General features: G+C 41.2%; 1 protein-coding gene across 4 annotated transcripts; it reads right to left on the minus strand.

Moving 5' to 3' along the window:
* Positions 1-707: 707 nt before the first annotated feature.
* Positions 708-17,868, minus strand: rtn4b (reticulon 4b). Of its 4 annotated transcripts, XM_027031473.3 has the most exons (9): positions 16,880-17,868; positions 14,327-14,392; positions 11,849-13,231; positions 6,172-6,379; positions 5,633-5,771; positions 4,770-4,839; positions 3,227-3,273; positions 1,743-1,801; positions 708-1,602 (listed from the first exon to the last, which is right to left on the minus strand). In XM_027031473.3, exons 1-9 carry the CDS (start codon positions 17,640-17,642, stop codon positions 1,560-1,562), a joined length of 2,778 nt encoding a protein of 925 aa, XP_026887274.2. In that variant the 5' UTR covers positions 17,643-17,868; the 3' UTR covers positions 708-1,559. The 4 variants fall into 4 exon arrangements, with proteins under 4 accessions (XP_026887274.2, XP_026887275.2, XP_026887276.2 ...); XM_027031474.3 differs by lacking the exon at positions 11,849-13,231 and having other exon boundaries at positions 16,880-17,851; XM_027031475.3 differs by lacking the exons at positions 11,849-13,231; positions 14,327-14,392; positions 16,880-17,868 and adding an exon at positions 9,978-10,236.
* Positions 17,869-20,468: the final 2,600 nt, after the last annotated feature.

A 20,468-nucleotide genomic window follows, 5' to 3' on the forward strand; every position in this document is an offset into this window, starting at 1 on the left:
TTTAATCATCTTATTCCTGAATGCATTAACATGGCACAAACTATACTCTAAGTATGAGGTTGTTGTATAGTCTTTGCTATTTACAATACATGATCATATGGCACAGATGTGTAATAAACCAATCATATCGAACCATTCTAACCTACCCGGTGTTTAGGTTGTGGCAAATCAGAGGCTTGATTCTGAATCTGATGCTGAGAATGGTAATATGACAAATTACTCCAAACATTTTGCTACTGTGATACCCCACAAAATGCATCTGTATAGTTTTACACAATATAATTATATAAAACATTATATACTGTAATGCACAATTTTAAAATCTCAGTAGAAAGCCTCAACAGGAACTGTACATTAACTCAAATTTTTGTAATCTGTAAACAAGCCCCTATTAAAATGAATGTTCAATATCTAAATTCATGAGCTAGTTATCAATCAAATAAATCAGACTACCTTTCCACAAATACACTACCAGTTACAGGAAGACAGAAAATAAATGTAGTGTTATCAGAAAGAATCTAAGAATATTCTATAGTATCGTAACATCTGAACAGGGCAATCGTCCCACACTACTCTCAGATATGTGTTTGTGTGTATGGGGCTTGGAGTATGTTTACCTAGTAAGAAAAGGAAGAGATACCAAAAACGGCACCACAAAGTGTCCTATTTTTGTATGTGGTCTACAAGAAACACACAAAATACCTCAATTCATTCCTCTAGAAGCTTTATTGGTGTTTGTTTACATTTCACAATGCATTCCACGGAGTTCACCACAATTGTATGAAGGATCATTCACAATTACTTGCATAACAAACAATGCTTTTAAGTTTCCATGTTACATAGTTTTGCAGCTTCAGGTATTGGGTCCACAGATAAATGACTTTTCTATTTTTTTAAGTTAATGTCTGTAAACGTGTTCTTCCAGAGATTTTACTATATTGCTGCAATGAGGTGAAATTATGTTTTGATGTATGCTCTTATCTTGCCAGATTCTGCTTAGAAATACTCAGAAGCATGAAGTGCTATGGAGCAACTTTTTGCTAGTACAACACAAGAGCCACTTCAAAAAGCAAGAAGCTTTGTGAAAGTCTACACAGTTAATCAATAAAACGGTACAATCACAGTAACACTAAATCATACCAAAAAAGGACAGATACTGAGTTTCTCCCCCCCATCCCCCGACAAAAGGTACCATTAAACTTATTAAAAAAAGATAAACCTATTTAAATTATTTCTGAAATACAATTAACGGAATACAATCTCATTCTTGGAGGTGTGAAACTCAAACATCGGAGTAAAGATTTTTTTAATCTGCTCGTTTACACCAGCCTTGATAAATACGCAGTGGCTCAAACTTATGTGCAGCGACCTTTTGGAGAAAAAAGGAGGAAAGCCAAGGAGAAAGAGGACAGATGGCCAAGCTTTTCACAGAGTGTGAGGGATTCTGTAGTGGGGAAAGATGTATGAAAAGAACAGTGTAGAGGAGGGTACCCCACCCCGACCCTCAGAGCCGCTTCTGCGGCCTAAACGTCAGACTCATCTCCAGCACAAATCACTCTTCACTCAGACTTTTTCTTGGCACCGGGAATTTTAGCCTGGATTCTAGAGGAATGACAGAAATATTAGACAAGGCGTTTAAAATATTTACAACCTAACTAAATCATGGTCATGTTAAAAGCACAAGTGGCTCCCAGGTCACCTAAATAACTAACACTAAGCAAAATGCAACAAAACAGTCTTACTTTCCAACGATGTCCTTGATCTGGTTGTTTACCAGGGCAACGTAATGGTCAATTTGTGTCTATGGGAGATGACGCAGAAGCAACAACACTACATTAGTTAAAACAGACGGGCAATGCTAACAAATCACAAATAATTAAAGCATAAATAAAGCACAATTACCATGAGATAAAAAAAAAAAAAAATGCTTACTTAAAAAAAAAGATCTTAACTTGTGCATAATATTCTCCATTAAATTAAATTAAAACCAGTTGTAATAGTAGTAGGTAACAGTAGTAGGGCTTATCAATTTGAGAATTATTTGCACAGGGTGCTTAAAGGAAATGATGTACCTGAAAAACTGAATGAACAAACAAGTCACCCAGTTGCCTTCAAAAGCAATGAGCTTTTGCACAGGTCTTGCTAAGCTCATGTTAATAAAAGACTGAAAGTAAAAAGTTAGAGTTGAAATGGTTGTGAACTTAAACTCTGAAGCGACTGGGCCTTTTTGTAGTATCTCCCAGACTGCAGACATTCGCTGTTATGCATTTCCATTCTAGTCTGGAAAGTCATTTTGCTCTATGACCATAACCTCATTGAAACATTTTGTGCAAAGGCTTTCATGCTGAATTAGCATTTTAATTATTTTTTATAAAATATGCTTGATTTGATTTAATCTGACTTGTTTTAAATTTCATTAATCACTCCTGTGACTGACACCCCTGTGCAACACAGTGAAACCATTATGCTTGACTGTAGTGTTCCCATTCTCTGAAGGATGTTCATGTTTGAGTGCCTATCAGAAGGTTATATATACACCAAAAGCTTAACTAGTAAATATGACTTCACTCTGTTCGGGTGCTTGTCTGCAGATCCACCCACAGCACACAAAAAGCATGGAGGTCTTGAAGAGACTCATCCTGCTCTTTCTTTGTTATGTGAAACAAGCCAAGTTGTACCTGCTCCTTTCCACAAAAGCATCAGGTTTTTTTTTTCCCTCCGACATTTCATCACAGGAGTCAGACATGTTTGCCATTTTCTCCAATGTCAAAGGTCATAGAACATGTCAAATCTCAAACTTGTGTTTCATCTGGAATCCCACATTTCCCAGTGATAAATACCATTTCATAGGCTGTTCAGATGCAAATTAAAAGAAGGCCCGTGGGCATTTCCCACTTTCCAACACCATTAGAACACTGCGTAACGTAGTCTTAACAGCTAGTCTAATTAAAAAGATCTAATGTGGGGATCTTGCATCTTAGGATAAGAGCTTGCAAGAATTTCTGTTAATATTCCATCACTGTTGATGGAAATTTTGAGCAGGTACCATAGCAGTATGTGAAGTACAAGTAGCTCAGCATTCATGTTTTAAAGCATGTTTGAAAAATATGGATATGGCCTTTGTGTTTACAGCTGTTCATGCCATAAAAATGACTACTAGGCTGCTGTGAGGGAGGCGTGATGCCCCAAAGCTCTGTGTATTGTAGATTACAATGTGTATTGTTACCTGATGTTTTTCATAGATTATTGGTATGGTGAAAACACAAACCAGACCTGAAAAGATAAAAGAAATATTTAAACATTCAACCTTGCCCACTGTATGACCATGGTTGCAACCTGGCAAGCAGAACATGTTCTACTTACCCAGAAACTCACTAAATTAGCCGCAGCATGTCTTCCCCTGTGTGCAGGTTAAATATAATATAATATAGGAGCTAATTAGCTTACTTTATCTTAACAATTGCAAACCAAGTAACTAACCCTTCACAGAAAGGGAAACATTCCACGGGAAGCTGTGCTTGCCGAAGGGCCACCAATTCCTGTCCTTGAGATTTTTTTATTATACGTATATACAAAATCTACTTTGTTGGACCCATTGCCCATTACAGTACCATGATGTCAATGGTCAAAGCCCGGTCATGATGTCAATGGTACTTTGAACCTCAAGTATGGCTCAGCTTGAAATACCATGCTTCAAGTGACGTAGAATACAAGAATCTACACTATTCTCTGTCCTGGCTCCTAGATGGTGGAATGAACTTCCGCTTGCTGTCCGGACAGCAGGGCACCTTGCAGTCTTCAAACGCAGACTGAAGACCCATCCATTTGTGGAATATTTAAATAACCACTGACCCTGCGCCTATGTTGACTAACTGAAACTAGTACTTATTGTAGGGTATTGTTTATTACACTGATGTTGACTAACAAACTAGTACTTATTGTTTATTGCACTTATTTATCTAAGATAGAGATTATGTATTTTGTACTTCTAGGCATCAGCATTGATCCCTAGTTCATTGGTATATTGGACTCTAACCTATCCTAATGGATAGGATGTGTTCTATAAGTAAATGACAAAGCACTTTTGTAAGTCGCTCTGGATAAGAGCATCTGCTAAATGCCATAAATGTAAATGTACAACTGAGGCATAACAAAACTAGAACTGCATCCAATATGCAAGATGCTTGCCAGTGTCTTTCCAAACTACCAGTAAAAAGCCATGGAAAGAACCCAAATCAGCCAATGATTATAGGCCTACCCAAGTATCCCGTGTAGTCAATAATATGAATGCATATTAATAAATAATAGCACTTTTGGGGAGACTCTGAAATGCAGTACATGTTCAGGGAAATGATAAATTTGGATTGTGCAGTATTAGTAACCATTAGTAAGCATTAAAAACTGGTAAGGTGGGTCCATATTTACAAAAATCCACGGCTAGAAGTTTTTGCCACGCTGTGAGATTCTGAGAGATTACTGGTTAGTTGCAAAGTAGAAATCAGATTATTGTCCAACTCGTGTAAACCCAGTTTTCCCACAATCTGATCATTAACTGCATGTAAACACGCTCACTAATAAAATGTATACCATGTATTTAAAAAGAATAAGTTTATCTATGTAAATCCGTTTTAAGATCACTGATGCAAAAGCTGAACTTCCCAATGATAGATCAATGTCAGCCAAATGGTAGTTACTTAGCTATTTAGCAAAAATAATTACTTATTAAACCAAAGCTGTGGTCAAAATCCACATAGTATAAGAAGTCTTACCCAGAATGAGAAGAGTGAGTCCATTAAACAAGGCACCAACATATGTGAGGATCCACATGACCACAGCAAACTATGATGGACACAGAGGGAGAAACAAAGCATTATTAAACAACTGACAAAAATGCTAAGATGATGCAGAGTTTCTGACTTCAAATATTTCAATTCTTCAAGCACTACTTGATTTGATTAATTGTAATCAAACTGTTGAATGTGCAATTTAAAGAATGTTATGATCTGAAGTGTTCTGGTGAACAATAAAACCTTGAGTTACATATGTACACATTATGAACCTAAAATACTTTGCCACATAACTATCAGCAGCACACAGAATGTTACTATCCATTCTTCCATTGGACAAAAAGTGAAAGTGAAGTTTGTGTGCCACCTTTATTAGAACATGGAGGAATCTCAGAGGACCCTGTGGGTCATGTGGAAGAGTCCAGTGAGGTGTTGCAGAAAATGTATAAATCTTAAAGTTGAGTCAGTGGAGACCTCCTGACCCAGTGACTGAAAGTGGACAATTCACTGCCACTGCTAGGCCTCGTGGGATTCGTGGAAGTAAGGGCCAAACATGAGAAGAAGTGAGAGTTATTGAGCCTGTTTCGAATAACAAAATTTGAGCTCGTGCCAGGCATGATACACAGCAGGGGTCGGGCATGACTCAACCAATCACAGAGAACTTGGCTTGTTGTTATTGTCTGTCCACTGCCTTTGTACCAACACTCAAGAATTCTTTCACTTTAAACTTGGGTGTGCAACATTACCACATCCAGTGCCTTACATCAAAAGTAAAGTTTGTAGAATGAAAACCAGGAACGGAAAGAAACAGTACATTGCCCTGTGTTCAGAGACAGGCCTCTCACCTTCAGAGAATCAACCAGGTCTTCGACCAAGAAAAGGCGGCGCAACTCGATAAGGACTGCGTTGACTCGCCCAAGGGCCACATCACTGTATTTATGGACCAGCTCTTGGGACAATGCAATCTCCTGGTCCAGGTACAGCCTGAACAAAGAAAATGCATTGGTCAGAAGGTCACAGAAACAACAGCTGATCTCAGTTTAGCATTTTCTTAAAACAGAACAACAAGCTTCATGGTTATGGTTTGTACATGGGGGGTGGGGGTTGGGGTCAGTCTGCATCATTGACGTGCGAGCTTAGTCCTGATTAGAGCCATGTAGTTTTTCTCAACACTAAAGGTAGTTTATTTGATCTTAACTAGGACCTCATAATAGCTCAAGAGGAAGGCTTAGTTAACACAGTCGCCAGGAAAATGGATAAGCATTTTTCCTGGCAGCTTTATTAACTGTCTCTACACACCCACCCACACCTGCCAAATGACCCCCCCCCACACACACAAAAACACGTGTGCTAACCCCACAGCTTCCTTCGGTTCTTCACTTACTTGAATGGGTGCCCCTCGTCAGATTTCTGGATGGCCTGCAGCACACCCTTATATATCCTGAAGGTGATGGAGACAGAGAGGAGGGCCAAGGCCACGTAGGAGAGAACACTGATGATGCTGCATGCGCTCAGAGAGAGCAGGAGCAGCAGCAGGGCTCCAAACACCACGCCCGTGTTCTTCACATCACGCCAGTACAGGAGATCCACCACTGTAAGCATAGAGGACAGGGCCTGAGCAACAAGACCATAAAGGTCCCGCCCTCTTTTAACTCCACCCTGACCAGGTGTCAAACTTGAGTAGTAGACGACAGAAATAAGAACCTCTGAAGAGGAGCGCAATAGCAGGGGTGCAAGTTATGTGCAACAAAATTTGAATTTGGTTTTAGAATAAGTAGCTGCCAGCCTCGAGCAGATTACTAGAAATACTTTGATTGTCCAAATGGGAAACCAGGTGTGATGATTATTGCACAAATGACTAAAATGATTAATAAACATCGTGTCTAGGTAGCCAAGTTTGACCCGACTGTTCTCTTCATGATATGACAAACTGTGAATGAAGTAAGGAAATGGATGAGGGAGAAAAATGAAGAAAGAACAAAAAAGTAGACTAGAAATATCCTGATGATATTTATCTTAGTGATGATGACCTAATGGTTAGGTGCGATATGTAGGGTACGCTGCAACTTAAAACGTGAAGAATACGGAGTGTTTGTTATTTTTACTCTTTGCCTTGAGGGTGATCTTGTTTGGGCAATTAATGTGAGGGTTATGCAAGTTTGCCTATTGTCTATATAGCAACATGTGCATTGCTCTTCAATCTTCAAACAAACAAAAACAATGTTTAAAAAGTGATCTCAGCAGTGAATATTCCCTTAAAATAATAATAATAACAACAACACAAAACAATAAGCTTGTCATTTAAGAAATAATTTTGAATTACAAAGCAATAAACAAAACTACATAAGCAAGGCCAAAGATCAATATTTGTGGCATGTCTGTATCTACAAGTTTGACATGTTTAACTTAAAAACTGCCTCTTTTAATGCACCAATAAATAATTTACCCAATTTTCCCATCTAGTGGCCTGGATGTTTCAAACATTCTGCACTTGGCTGCCTCCATGTGGGGGACCCACTCTATGGAACACAAACTGGTTCATTTGAGGACTACAAAGAAATTTGAGTCTTCATCTCATGGAAGATGTACTTTATAGAAAACAAATATTTCATAAATATTTGTTTGCTACTTTGGGGTGCTGCTTATTGCTCCTTTAATGCCAGCAAACTCTACCTATGCACATGACCCTTGCCTCACCATAACTGGGAAAAAAAACAAAAACTGAACCCTAACTGAAACTGTGCGTTTATCACGTCTCTCCGAGGTAAACCTTTCCCTTTTTTACTCAAGCACATAAGCTAGAACAGACATCAGAGCACCCTGGGAAAATCCATAGTCCAGCTTGTTAAAAAACAAACAAAAAAAACAAACAAAACGCAACGCGCTTTTGTTCCCCGTTTGTCATGCTTCTGTTAGCGGCGGGCAACACTTGGATGACCGCAGTAATTCCGGACAGGTCAGCCTAGAATTAGATATGAAAGAGGTTATTTTTTGACTCGGTGACGTATCTTTACATGGCAGGCAGATGAGTGCGGAGGCCGGCTGCAGGCGACAACGCAAATCCACTGTGCGCCATACCAAACGCACGGCGCCTCTCCATTATAACGGAGAGGCTCACGGACAGCAGACGTGCTCGCTCGTGTTTCGATGCCATCTGCAATACCCTTCATCGTCGAAACGAACGTTTAGAAACACTTGTTGATTTGCACGTTTGCATTGCATTGCCCTCTCCGGTGTACACACACGTAATCCGCGTTAGAAAGGCACCAGCGTTAACGGGAACGGCGTTAACGGGGCTTACCCACTCCGAATAGGATTGCCTACATATGGTAAGCACGAACTAGCGTCTGGGTATCTAAAAATAGCCCACACGCCGTCGACCGCGCCGATCTCCTCCAATTGCTGCATGTCGCATCAAAATTACTAACGTCCTTCCGCGTATGTTTGCATCCGCGATGCCTTTCGATGCAAACAGCAGATTCAAAATTCACCCGTCATCCCAGTCTCCCCCATCACAATCCCGACAGCCGATACGTGCAGCATGACCCATTTGTGTGCTTAACGGTAAAAAGGTGCAATAAAAACGGCATTCCCGAGGAAAAACGACACAGCTAGTATTTATCCATCAAAAATAAAATAAAGCAAACGGCGAACACGAGCCCTAACGCGCATAAACTAAGGATAAGGAGGAAAAGACTAACCCCGCTTGGCATCCATCTTGCGCCGCCCGCACTAGTACCCAGTTCCTTCAAGCGCAGTAGCCTCGCGCACTTCCTGCCAAGCCGTCTACTCAATCCACACCGTGCAACAACGTATGCTTGCAAACAGACGCTCACCTCGTGGAGACGTGCCGTTAATCGGGTGTAACAGCAGCACCTATAAATAACTTCCTAAAAACGCCCGAGAAGAGGTTTCGTTCGGTGGCAAAATTTGGAGTGTGCAGAGCAAGTGTCCATCTAATTCTAACCCATACATATGAATCGAATAAATGTGGTGGGCACAGAAAGGAAAGTAGGAACTCTAAATTCCCATAATGCAACAAATATCAACTAAAATCATAACTCTGCATGATAAAAATATTAATAACTAGCACAGCTTATCCGGATGTAAACAGAACCGTATGATTCTCACTTGTTACAACGCAAAAAAATATATAAAAAAGCCACCATTGCCACTTTGAATAACAAAATGTTGGTCAGTTTTAGGAGGGAACTTTGCATTTACTAAAAGGCACCATTAAACACAAATGCTTTGTCTCTTTATGACCATGTACTTAAAGATCATTTTGCTGTAGCTGATAGAGCTGACCCAGAACACACTGCCCTCGCTGTTGCAATGCGGGGGATTGTGACACAGCATTTCATCTGTCCCAAAGGCAGCGCTCATGATCGTCAGCAGATGCAAGCTGCCGAAAGTTTATGCCCGACTGGGAAGCTTTACATTCAGCAAGAAATATCACAAAGTTGACAAGCCTCTATTCTAAAACATAATCTGGAGATGATAAATAGGTAACTCGGTGCAAAAGAAAACTTAAATGTCAACTACAACACCACAGTAGCAATGTCATATCTAAACTGATGGCACAACATGCCTTTTTTGGCAGGTAGGAGAGTATGTGGAAGTTTGGGCCTGTGGCAGGCTACTGTTGCACATTTCCAAGGTTCTTACTACATCATAAATAGCTGCTACCCTTACAGTTAAACGCCAACTCATAAGATCACAAAGATCAAAATATAATTACAGACCTACAAATGCTTTTGCCACACATCAGCCCACCTCACCCAGAAACTTTGGACACAGCAGGTCTATCACAGCAAAGTGACTGGGTGCAAAGGTTCTCCTGACATGCACACAAATTTCCAGGACAAAGAACTGAAAATAAGCCTTCAGAAAACAAACAAAAAACACCAAATATCTTAAAGTGTAATAAAGCTGTAAGTAAACTATAAATCACTGGGGATAGTGAGATGACTGACATCTGATATTATAACCAGCTTTCTCGAATAGCTCACTCATTCATACTCTGAAGTCATTCTTCCCTCCACCTTTAAACAAAACAATTAACACTTTAAGAATCTCAGATAAAAAAAAAACAACAAAACCCACACACACAACACCCCCCCCTCCCCAACACCAGCTAACTCACAACCTCTGAGTTTTCTTCTTTATCAAAACAAACAGCTGCTGTACCCTTGTCTCTCCAGTTATTTGTGAGCAGGCACTCCTTATTGTCCATAGTTTCCCTGTAGACGATAGGGGCAGGTTTGCAGGGGATCAACTTGGCATTCCAAGTGAGGAGCGGTGAGCCGCAGTGGCAGGCGGGGCGAGGGGACCGAGTTGGAACGAGGAGAAGGAAGGCTCCCTCCACAGAGATGACTGCACCTCTCTAGCTCACTCGCTTGCTCTCTGCCTCTCTCTCAGGCTGCAGGATTGAGGTCAGCTGACTGTCTGCTGCCTCTGGGAACGACTAAATGCACTGACGCAGCAGTTCTATTTCCCCTATCAATCCCTCTCTCCACCCACTCACCCCCCCCACCCCAAGTCCTACACACACACACACCCCTTCTTTCTATCTGCAAACACAGATATACACTTTCTCTTCCCCCTCACACACTCACACACACCTTAATACAGGATTTGTGTTAAATTAAAGCTGTTTAAGCTTCTGGCAGAGCAACAGAAAGTGTAAGCTGTCAGAGCAGGTGTATGCATGATGACAATGCATTTTATTCAGACAATGAAAGAGAGCAGTCCTTTTAGGTCACGTCAAAGACGTGAAGCAGGCTGGTAAAGGAAAGAACAGGTTGGCACGTACATTTTCAACAGCAGGTCAGTCAATAATATACTAGCATATTGTGACCTGATAAAAGGGAGGTGTCCAATAGAGGGCACCGCTCTCAAAGAAAAGGTGAAGTCAGTCCTGATGTCACTTTTCCCACATATTCCAAGTAAAAGCTAAAACCTTTTCCAGAAAAGTAGTAAATTATAAACAATCTAACAATGATTATTATTTGTTATGTGGGGATTCATTTCTAGACAATCTGAAGACAAAGTTCACTGTGAAGCCTGTAGGTGTGGTTTCGAGGTCCGCTACATACATGGTCTAAATTCCAGCAACCTGCTGCCAGGCACAATTCACTGCCTAACGTAACCAAAACAGAGAGGCAATGTTACTGATAAGCTATCTATCTGTTTGTCATGTCCTGGTGTTGCAACACAAATTTCTTACTGCCCTAGTAACCTGGTGCCTTAACTATCCGCGCAAAGAATCAGAAAAATGCCTCTCCAACTACCAAACATTTTAACACCATTACAAAATGTTTGAATTAGCTCACTGGACGTGTTTGAGAGCTATTCATAAAAATAAATGAAAATTAGTCTGTAAATGATCCCTAAATACACTCTTCATTGATTGTTAGATGTCTACACAATGACCTATTGAATTGAGTACGAAAGAAAATGGGTGGGTCAGTAATTGTAGAACCGGTAGCATGTGATAAGGAAAACAGAAACATCCATGACTGCATTTAAGGTTTTTTTTCTCAGAGATAATGAAGGAGGATCATGATTGGCTACTTAAAATTAAAAGAAACATTTTACTCTTAAAGCTCATAACTATACAGATGTAGCAGGGGAAATACTCCAATGTAGATATACCAACAATCAGATAGTTTTCTTACATTAAACTTAAAAAAAGAAGTATGTTTGTAATCTACTGTTTAACAAATTTAGACACCCTTCACAAGCAAAATTTATATGGAAACAATATGAACTATATGCCTGGAAGGGCGAGGAATGTGAAATATATGACCTGAAGAAAAAATGGCAATGATTTATGAAAATGAACCAATAGGACAAAATGGTAATGGGAACTCAACACTCACTATAATAACTACAAACATACATCATGCACGTCCATCATGCCATGTGTGGGGGGGGGAGGAACGCGATGCAGGGGGGGGGGGGGGGAGAAGAAAAGATGGGAAGACATGAAGGAACATTCCAGAAATAATTGGAAGGGGATAAATGTATCCAAGTAATGAGACAAGTCTCTACATCACCTGCTCCTGAGCTCAGGCTAGGCAGCTCAGTATCTTTAGGCTCCACTTTCTTTGCAGTCGGTGCCTCAGTTTTGACCACGGTGGAGGGTGCCACAGGAATCTGGGAGGTCACTTGGAAATCAGACAATTCCAGGCCTGCCTTACCTCTCCCTGGAGAGGACCCATCTAAGGGTTCGGTGAGCAGAAGGTATGAACTTTGATTTTTTATTTCTTGTGCCAGAGATCCTGCGTCTGCAAACCTCTCCTCGGGTTTTGGCACTGTGTCCTCGACGTCTGCGATTTCTGATGCCTTGGCGAATTTGGTGTTGTCAAGTGTCTCCAAAAACTCATCAATAGCACCTCTAGGTGGCTTCTCAAGAAACTCGAATTCTTCGGATGATACCTCTTGCTCAGACACCTCGTCGGCGGCCTCAGCCTCCTCCTTGGCGATGCTCTTCTCTGGTTCAATCTGGAAACTTGTCGGGTTTTTTGCCATGGCCTCCAGCACCGGAGAGAGTGAATCCGCAGAAGGGCTCTCAGAATCTGAGTGGTCCTGGGCCTTTCCAGTTGGAAAGCTGAGACACTCAAATTTGTCAACCATTGGAACAGAATCTTGACTCGAGGTTTTAAAATCGTCTTGTTCTTCGGCTATAGTTTCAATTCCCTTTGGAGAGATCTCAGCCACTTTAACAAGGTCAAAGGCACCAAACATCTGCTCTGAAGCCTTTTCTTCCTCCAGTTTCGCTTTTTCTGCAGCCCTCGCCTCAGTCTCCTCAGTCATCTCCTTGAGCAAAGGAATCTTCGTGTCAAAAGCAAATGGATTGTTCGCAGACATGGAGAAAGGGGCATTGGGTGAATCATTCCCACTTCGGTGGACTGGACTGAAATCAGGACTTCCCTCAGATGATCCTGAGTCCAGTTTGTCATGGTTATGTGGAGAAGACTTCAAAATGTCTGGGAGAGAGGGTGGTAAACCAGACTCCCCATGACCTTTAGATGCAGTTGAAAAAAGGTCAGATGAAGCAAGCTGTTGTCTCAGTGACTCAGTGACAGCTTCCCTGGAAACATATGACTGCTCAAAGTCCTGCAAAGGTGCTTCACCCTGAAACTCTCCTTCATGAGCATTCTGGACTAGGTCTGGAGAGGGACTATCAGACATCTTTGCTGCTGCTCTGGTGTCTTCTGTAGTTTCTCCAAAATGAGAGAACTCACTAACGGCACTGTCAACAGGTGAAAAGCCTTGAAAAGGATTCTTTTTCATTTCCAACATTAAGTCATCATCAGATTGGTTTAGTACATCCAGGTCGTATCTAGGTGTGTTCCTAGAAGGTGAATCATCGTTGAACGAATCCATGGTTATCTTGGTGCTGGCCTGTGAAGCTATAGGTGAAGAATTCCAGATCTCTGTTGAATTAGAAGTATGGGCAAAGTTAAAATTATAGGCCAACTTATACTTAGGTGGGGGCCTGAGATGGAGAAGATCCAGGAGAAGAAGTTCTGTATTCTTCAACCAACACTTCCTGATCACTACATTTCAGCCCATGGAACTCAAATTAACTTTAAAATGTTCCTGACTTGAAGATGATATGTTGCCATCATCAAAAGTCAGTCTAATGATGTCATGCCAGGCCAAGTTTCATCTCATCTAAAAGGGCACAAGGCCTCTTTTCCTCTGATAACAGAGTATATGTAGCTCTTACAACTAAATTAAACACATGGAATTTGAATGTTGGCCATTTATTTTCCATGATACTGGGCCCGAGTCATATCAAGCACTTCTCTTCAGTCAGACGAGAAAGGACAGGAGAGAAGGGGAAAAAGAAGCAGAAGCACTGCCTATTTCTCAAGCAGACAGAGAAGAATATGACAAATCAGGACAAACTACGCTCCTTATCTACCCAAAGACCAAGAGAAAAGGTATGTGAGTAATCAGAACATGCAGTAGCAGAAATACAGTGTGAGTAGTTTACACAATTTGATCTCACATCTACAGCTCACATAAATTAGTATATGTGTATGTATTACACATATGATTACCTTTCATAAAACTCCAATCGTGTCTCCTCAAAACAACAAAAACAGCCTCATCAAGAACTTTAAATTCACTAAGAGTATGAGAATTTACATTGCAGTGGTCTTGTAGCATTGCAATTTTTGAAAGCCTTCATGGTTAACCTTCTGAGAGCTGTTAGCGCAATTGCGGATTGGGCTTTAGCTAAATCACAAATGGAAATCTCAAGAGACTGGGGAATCACATGTTCACTTTAGCAGACAAAGTTCAGTTAAGCATAATATAAAAACATTAACATATAGTACAGGCCTAGCTTTGCATATATTGGTATTACGTGGTAGTAGCAAGTTAGTTATCAATAGTTAATAGTCAACAAGCACACAAATAGAGTAGGGAAGCCAACCAGCCCCACTGAAACCAGCAAAAAGAATTAGCAGCATGGAAAAAAAAAAAAAAGAAAAAAAAAAAGAAAAAAAAAAAGAACTTACCTGAAGAAAATTGCATCAGAGGTGGAGCGGCAGCAACAGCAACACTGGGAGGAAGACTGGGTTCATCTGAAGAAACCAATAAGAGTTGTGTGGAAGTATTACAGTTATGAGCTACCAAATGTTGTAAACCAAGACATGTAGCATTAAAGCTAGGAAGGAAGATCAACTGCCTAACAACTGATGGAGTCAATCCCTCCACCTCATACAGAGGATGCTCCAAGACCTTACTGTAGAGAAAACTTTTTAAAGGGGGGGGGGGGGTTATAGTCATTCTATAAGCTATGTTCATGTGAAGTTTAATAAGGCAAATAAAAAAATACATCCGAGTCATGCAGCCCAAAGACTCAGCTAGGTCACTGTCATTTAGACCACAAATTCATTACATTCAAATTAAACTGAAGTCATTAAGCCATGTAATCAGTGGCAAAAAACTGAATCGATTAATGTGTGATGCTAACTATAACTGAAAAAAACCTAGGTCAATAAAGCCACTAATGCGGCCTAAATAAAAAATGTCTCAAACCAAAAAGCACAATGTGCCTTTGTGAACAAATCCATATCTACATCAGGGCAATATTTCCTAATGTGGTCTGGCATATGCTGCATTCAGACACAATAACCTCTGTGTCCCAAATGAACTACTGAAATCAATTTGGTAACATTTTTATCATCTTTGCCTTAATGTTGAACAATTGGGTTCAATTCAGGCTGTGGTTTGATGGCAGAGGCCTGGGGTCCCAAAAGCATCATAAAACAAAGCTCATCTTTAAATATTGGAACGGGTACCCACTTCAGACAACCGTATCCATCTAGGACCTGCTCTTAGAAAAAGAATTGAAACAAAGCATGTGTACGGCATTCAGATTGTAAACTGCCCATGATGTCCACAGTAATTAACCTTCAAGATGTAATCTACAGTGAGCCAGCAAGCGCTGGTGGAAAGGACACACCCAGAGCAATGATTCATACAGCATTACTGAGAATGAACCTTTGAAATGAATTCCAGCATGGACCACTTGGTCTATATATAGGTTACTGCTATGTTTCAAATCAGCCCCTTGTATTTCCTCCTGTGTCCATCCAGCAGACGTGGGTGTGGTCCACGGAACCAAGCCGCAGAGATAATACGCTTTACATTAACAAGTTTTAAACCAGTGAAATCAAAGATCTATTCACCAACATTAAAAACGCAGTTGCGGAAATCTGCAGCATCATTGCATTAGACGCTTGCTAGCCAGCTACATTAGTTTACTAAACGCCTCCGGGAACAGTAAGGTGGTAAAGGTAGCAAACGGGATAAATGTCTTACGAATATGTCTTTATTACTCACAAAGTTCTGGATACTATTTAGTACATAAAAGAGAAATTTACATTCGCGGAGACCAACACAGAATATGTCAGAGTTTCTACTTTAGGCCAAGCTTTCCTTTCGCCCCGTTGTTGTGCATTATAGATTATGGACGTTGTATAATTATTAGGAGAAATATATTATTTCAGAGCCGCATAGTCTTATGATTTAAATCAAACTGCTGAAATTGACACACTAAATCATTGCCAAAGACATTTTTGTCTTTGTACTTTTCGATCTTAACCCCGCCCTATTGGTAAGTCTTGTGAGGCAGTTTACAACACGGCTGGACGCGAAGTCCTAACGTTACACCGTAAAGGTATTTATACAAATTTTATAGAAGGGTTTTATACACATTTCAGTCGCAATTATGAACGCGTCAAAGACAAATGTGCGCCAACCGCTAAACATTTCCACATCACAAACGGCCCAAAATTAGACGGCTAACGTCATCCTATCTAACCTAGCTACCTTAAAATCTGTATCTGAAATGAACTACATGAGCGTCAAGTTAAACAACAGCGAATAAATAGTTTAAAAGCTTTCTGCGTAATCAGATCTTTGCGGAACCAGCCCCACGTAGGTTTTCATGCCATGAGACAAATCAATTTCAAGAGGGTGTGCTCCTTTGTTTGAGTAATGTTGCTAACTGCTAGATAGCTTTAGCTTTCTCGGTAGCCATCCATAGATTCAGCATCCCGGAATGGATAGCCGGTCCATTTTTATTGTATTACGCATAAATACATTAAGATAACATCTCAAGCCTGTTGGAACCAAATACGCTATTTAGTAATGGCTAACTCGTTCTTAACCTGCTAGCTAGTGTAATATTAGTAGCTGACGCTTTCTAGCTAGTTAGCCTAGCCTAGCTAGACTACGGTGGTCAAAATTCTGCTCATTTATTTCTGTATATGCTGTATGAAACGTTCGAAGAAACATATGAGAAGATAGGGATACGGTGACATTTTCCTTTTTGGAAAAAAAAATCATCATGTATAACCAGTTATCTATGAGGTAATACGTTAGCCAGCCAGCTAACGTAGTTAGCTTATCTATGCAATAGCCGCTAGGGCTGTTTTTGTCTCGTCTCCGTTATATAGATAACAGATAAATCACCTTAAATAACAGTCAAGTCACCTTAATATAACATTTTCTGCACCAGGTGAAAAACATAATTTATAACTGACGGGTACATATGCACTCACGCGATGGTGCAGGAGCTGCAGACGTGGGCTCCTCGAGTGTGGGCTGTCCGGGGGGCGATGTGACAGTGCCCACCGGTCCGCCCGTACTAACGGGCTCCGCAGCGGGCGCTGCAGTCACTCGAGCAGACTGGAAGATCGCCTCTGGTTCAACAACGGGCGCCGCAGTCGGCCTGACAGTCTGCGTAGTGGAAATCTCCTCTTCTTGTATCACGTTTTGCTGGTATACAAACGACTCGCCAGCTGCATCCCCGGGCTTTACAGAAGATGTTCCCAACGGCTCCGCGACCACCGTGGCAGCCGCTGCGGTAACCAGTGCGTGTAGCGCTTCTGGACCAGGCACCGCGGCGGTCTTCACGGTAACCTCATAAACCGCTCCTGTCCGGGTGCTGTCGGGTTCGTGTGCCACTTCAAACGCCACAGAATTCAAGTAAGCAATTTTCTCCCGCAACTCAGTCTCGGCTGTGTTTGTAATCGGAGCAACCGCCTCCTCCGCCACCGTGCTGGTCACCAGCGCCTCGTGTTCAAGCGCTGATGGTACGGGAGGACGGAGTTGCTCCGCACCCTCTTGATGCGAACCGTGGGGCTCCGGCCGTGGACTCTCCTGCAAGCCAGTCACATACTGGGCACCACCAACCAAACCTGCATACTCATCCGTGGCATCCACGCTGATATTTAAACCACCCAGTCCAAACTCCTGCTGGGCTTTCGGCTCATCTTCGACTTCGTTTTGAGTTGTTGAGGAAACTCGTTCGCTGTCTGCCATCTTGAAAGCGTGACCAATGCTTCAGTTTCAATAGAAGACGGCAACTACCAGTTGACCCCCCCCAAGTCTGCCCGTTCGTGCGGTTATGTCTAGTATCGTGCACTGTACTGTCCGGATAACAAGTGATGAGCACCGCCACGGAGCAGCCAACCGCTATGAGCAGCGCTCAGCCAGAAGTGTGCTCGCTGCGGAAGATTGAAATACAACCAAGAGTTGACTGGTCGGTGAGAAACCAATGAAGAACCCGAGAGGGACGGACTGGGACCAAACACGCCCTTCCTCTATAACCAGTTCTACGTGGGAGCTCACGAATTCACGCTGTGGAGCCTGGGTGGATGACACAACTTTGCTGTACGAGGCAAAGTAAAAACAAAATTAAATGAAATTGTAGCAGAGAAGCAATATACTAACCTAATGTATGCAATTGGACAGTACACATCTAAGCTTTATAGCCCGCAGCTAACAGGTTACAATAAACCTGGAATAGTTTTACACAATAGCCACATGTCTTAGGCTGCAGTGTATTATATATATGGGCTAATTGATTTTTTTGTTTTTTTGACATAAGAATGTATTATAATTATTATGAATGAACAATATCTTATCCAAATTACACAGTTGTGCTGGATTCCTATAAACTGATGATAAAATTCATATTTAGCAGCTGCTGAAAGTATAAACATACCCAGAACTGTATACTATGTTTCTATTCTCTATGTCATGATTTAGACCAGGGCCACAGTTGCTTGGCCCTAAAAAATGAATGCAGTTTAGCTGTACTGCTTTGCTGGTACTTGTACTGCGTTCTTGGTGACTTAAAAGACATGTTTAACAAATATGCACAGGACAAGTATCCAGTATTCAGGAATGTTCGGTTTCTGTTGTATTAGCAATATTCTGAGCTGCATTAGCACTAGATTGAGTTTACATTTACAGCATTTAGCTGACACTTTTATCCAAAGTAACTTAGAATTATGAGTACAACTTGAGCAATTGAGGGTTAAGGGCCTTGTTCAGGGCCCCAACAGTGGCAACTTGGCAGTGGTGTGGCGTGAACTAGCAACCTTCTCATTACAGATCATGTACGTTAACCACTGACCTTAAACACCTACTGAAGACCAGACCAGTCGCCTTGATGATAAATAATCCTTCCCAAGTCACATAGATGAAAGCAGTTTCCCTACATAATGTAATACATACATAATATGGCATGTAAAGCTGCCTTTGCAATGTGCTTAGACTACTTAATCTAATTTAGCAGGCTCTTGGATTACCACAACATGTATGTTGGCTGCTGTTTCAGTCACTCAACCAGGAATGAAGGTAACAATTCACATGTCTTACACAAGAACATAACTGTTTTGGCAAGAACTTTGCAGAAATTGAAACGAGCCTTTTCTTAGGGAATAACACTCTCAGGAGATGTGCTTCAGTGGTAGTGATAGTGATAAAATGTTTTGTTGGGGCAGCACTCTTTTCATATAGCAGCACAGGATCCAGGATCAGTAAAATTGTTTCCAGTCTTTTTGCATAGCAGACACTATTTCAGGCATTTATTTGATCATTTTTGAGACATTTCTGGGCAAGCCTTGGCATACCATGCAAAGAGCTTTAGGTATTTGCCTTTTCTATGGAACAGAGCAAGGCACACACTGTACAGATTAATACCATTGTGCCTTTTTAAATGTTATGTTAGTTTATAATCATGGTATTCCTTGGCTAGGAATGGTGGTCTGCTTTCAGTGTAGTTCTGAAGGATGGATCAGTCTTAAATGATTTGAGGGTTTTTTCTAGTCATTTTTTAAAATGTTCTATCTGGAAAGCCTCTAATATCCAAACCATAGCACTGACACTTACCTTGTAATATAGTCCTTGCAAGCTGCATTATTTACATTGCACACAACTCTTCAGCCCTCTCTGTATCTGTTTCCTGCAGCAGTGTAAGAGCAGTATGTGGCTATGATACCTACCTGTCCATTCACAGTGCAGAGAATCATACAAAAGACAAGAAGCATTAGATAATGTTTGTTTAATATTTATTTAAGACCTTCTGCTGGATATTATTTGGTCCATTTGCAGTAATACTAGAAAACCCATTTTTCTGTGTGAGAATGAAAGTGAGTGACAGAGACCTTTATGGCGCGTGGTTCGCAGACGCAGAAGTCTGAGCATCTGCTGCTATCTGAGGAGTGGAGCTGTGTCTGAAAGTGGGCTAGGATAAGAGGCCAGATAGAGGTCTGTCCGCATCTGTCAAGTCTGTGAAGTGTGCTGAAAATGTTTCAGGGGAAAACGCCTTGCACACTTCGAAGGATCCTACAAGTGCTTTCTCTGAGATCTGTGTACACTGGGCCTTGGGGTATGCCCAGTGCTTGCTCTGATGTGCGCTCCTACAATTGTGTTCTCTGTGATCTGTGCATTGCAAGTAAAGAAGAAAAGGATCACATGTTTTATAGTCTTTGCCTCTATTATATAAGGGCTTCAAGATCAATTAGAATCATGCTGTGGTTTAACATTACCTGTCTGTTAAACTTGACATGCCCCATACACAACTGTAAAGCCTCATTTCACTGAAAAGATTATTTATAGAGTGTACACATACAGTTCTCAAAATAGTACTGAAAGAATGTCTGCTTTCTTTATCAAACATGACCTGAAGTATCCACTCAGATACTCTATAGCCACTAATTCAGCTCAGTCTTTTCATGGGTGATGATATAACACCAGTTAATTCTGTTTATTTTTAAGGTACGTAACAGGATAGCTGTGTTTCATACGGATGAATCTTGTTTTAGGCACCAAGGAAGCTCTCACTTTTCGACCCGAGAG

This window comes from Electrophorus electricus, chromosome 5, assembly GCF_041902795.1.
Source record: "Electrophorus electricus isolate QZ-2024a chromosome 5, ASM4190279v1, whole genome shotgun sequence".
Classification (NCBI taxonomy): domain Eukaryota; kingdom Metazoa; phylum Chordata; class Actinopteri; order Gymnotiformes; family Gymnotidae; genus Electrophorus; species Electrophorus electricus.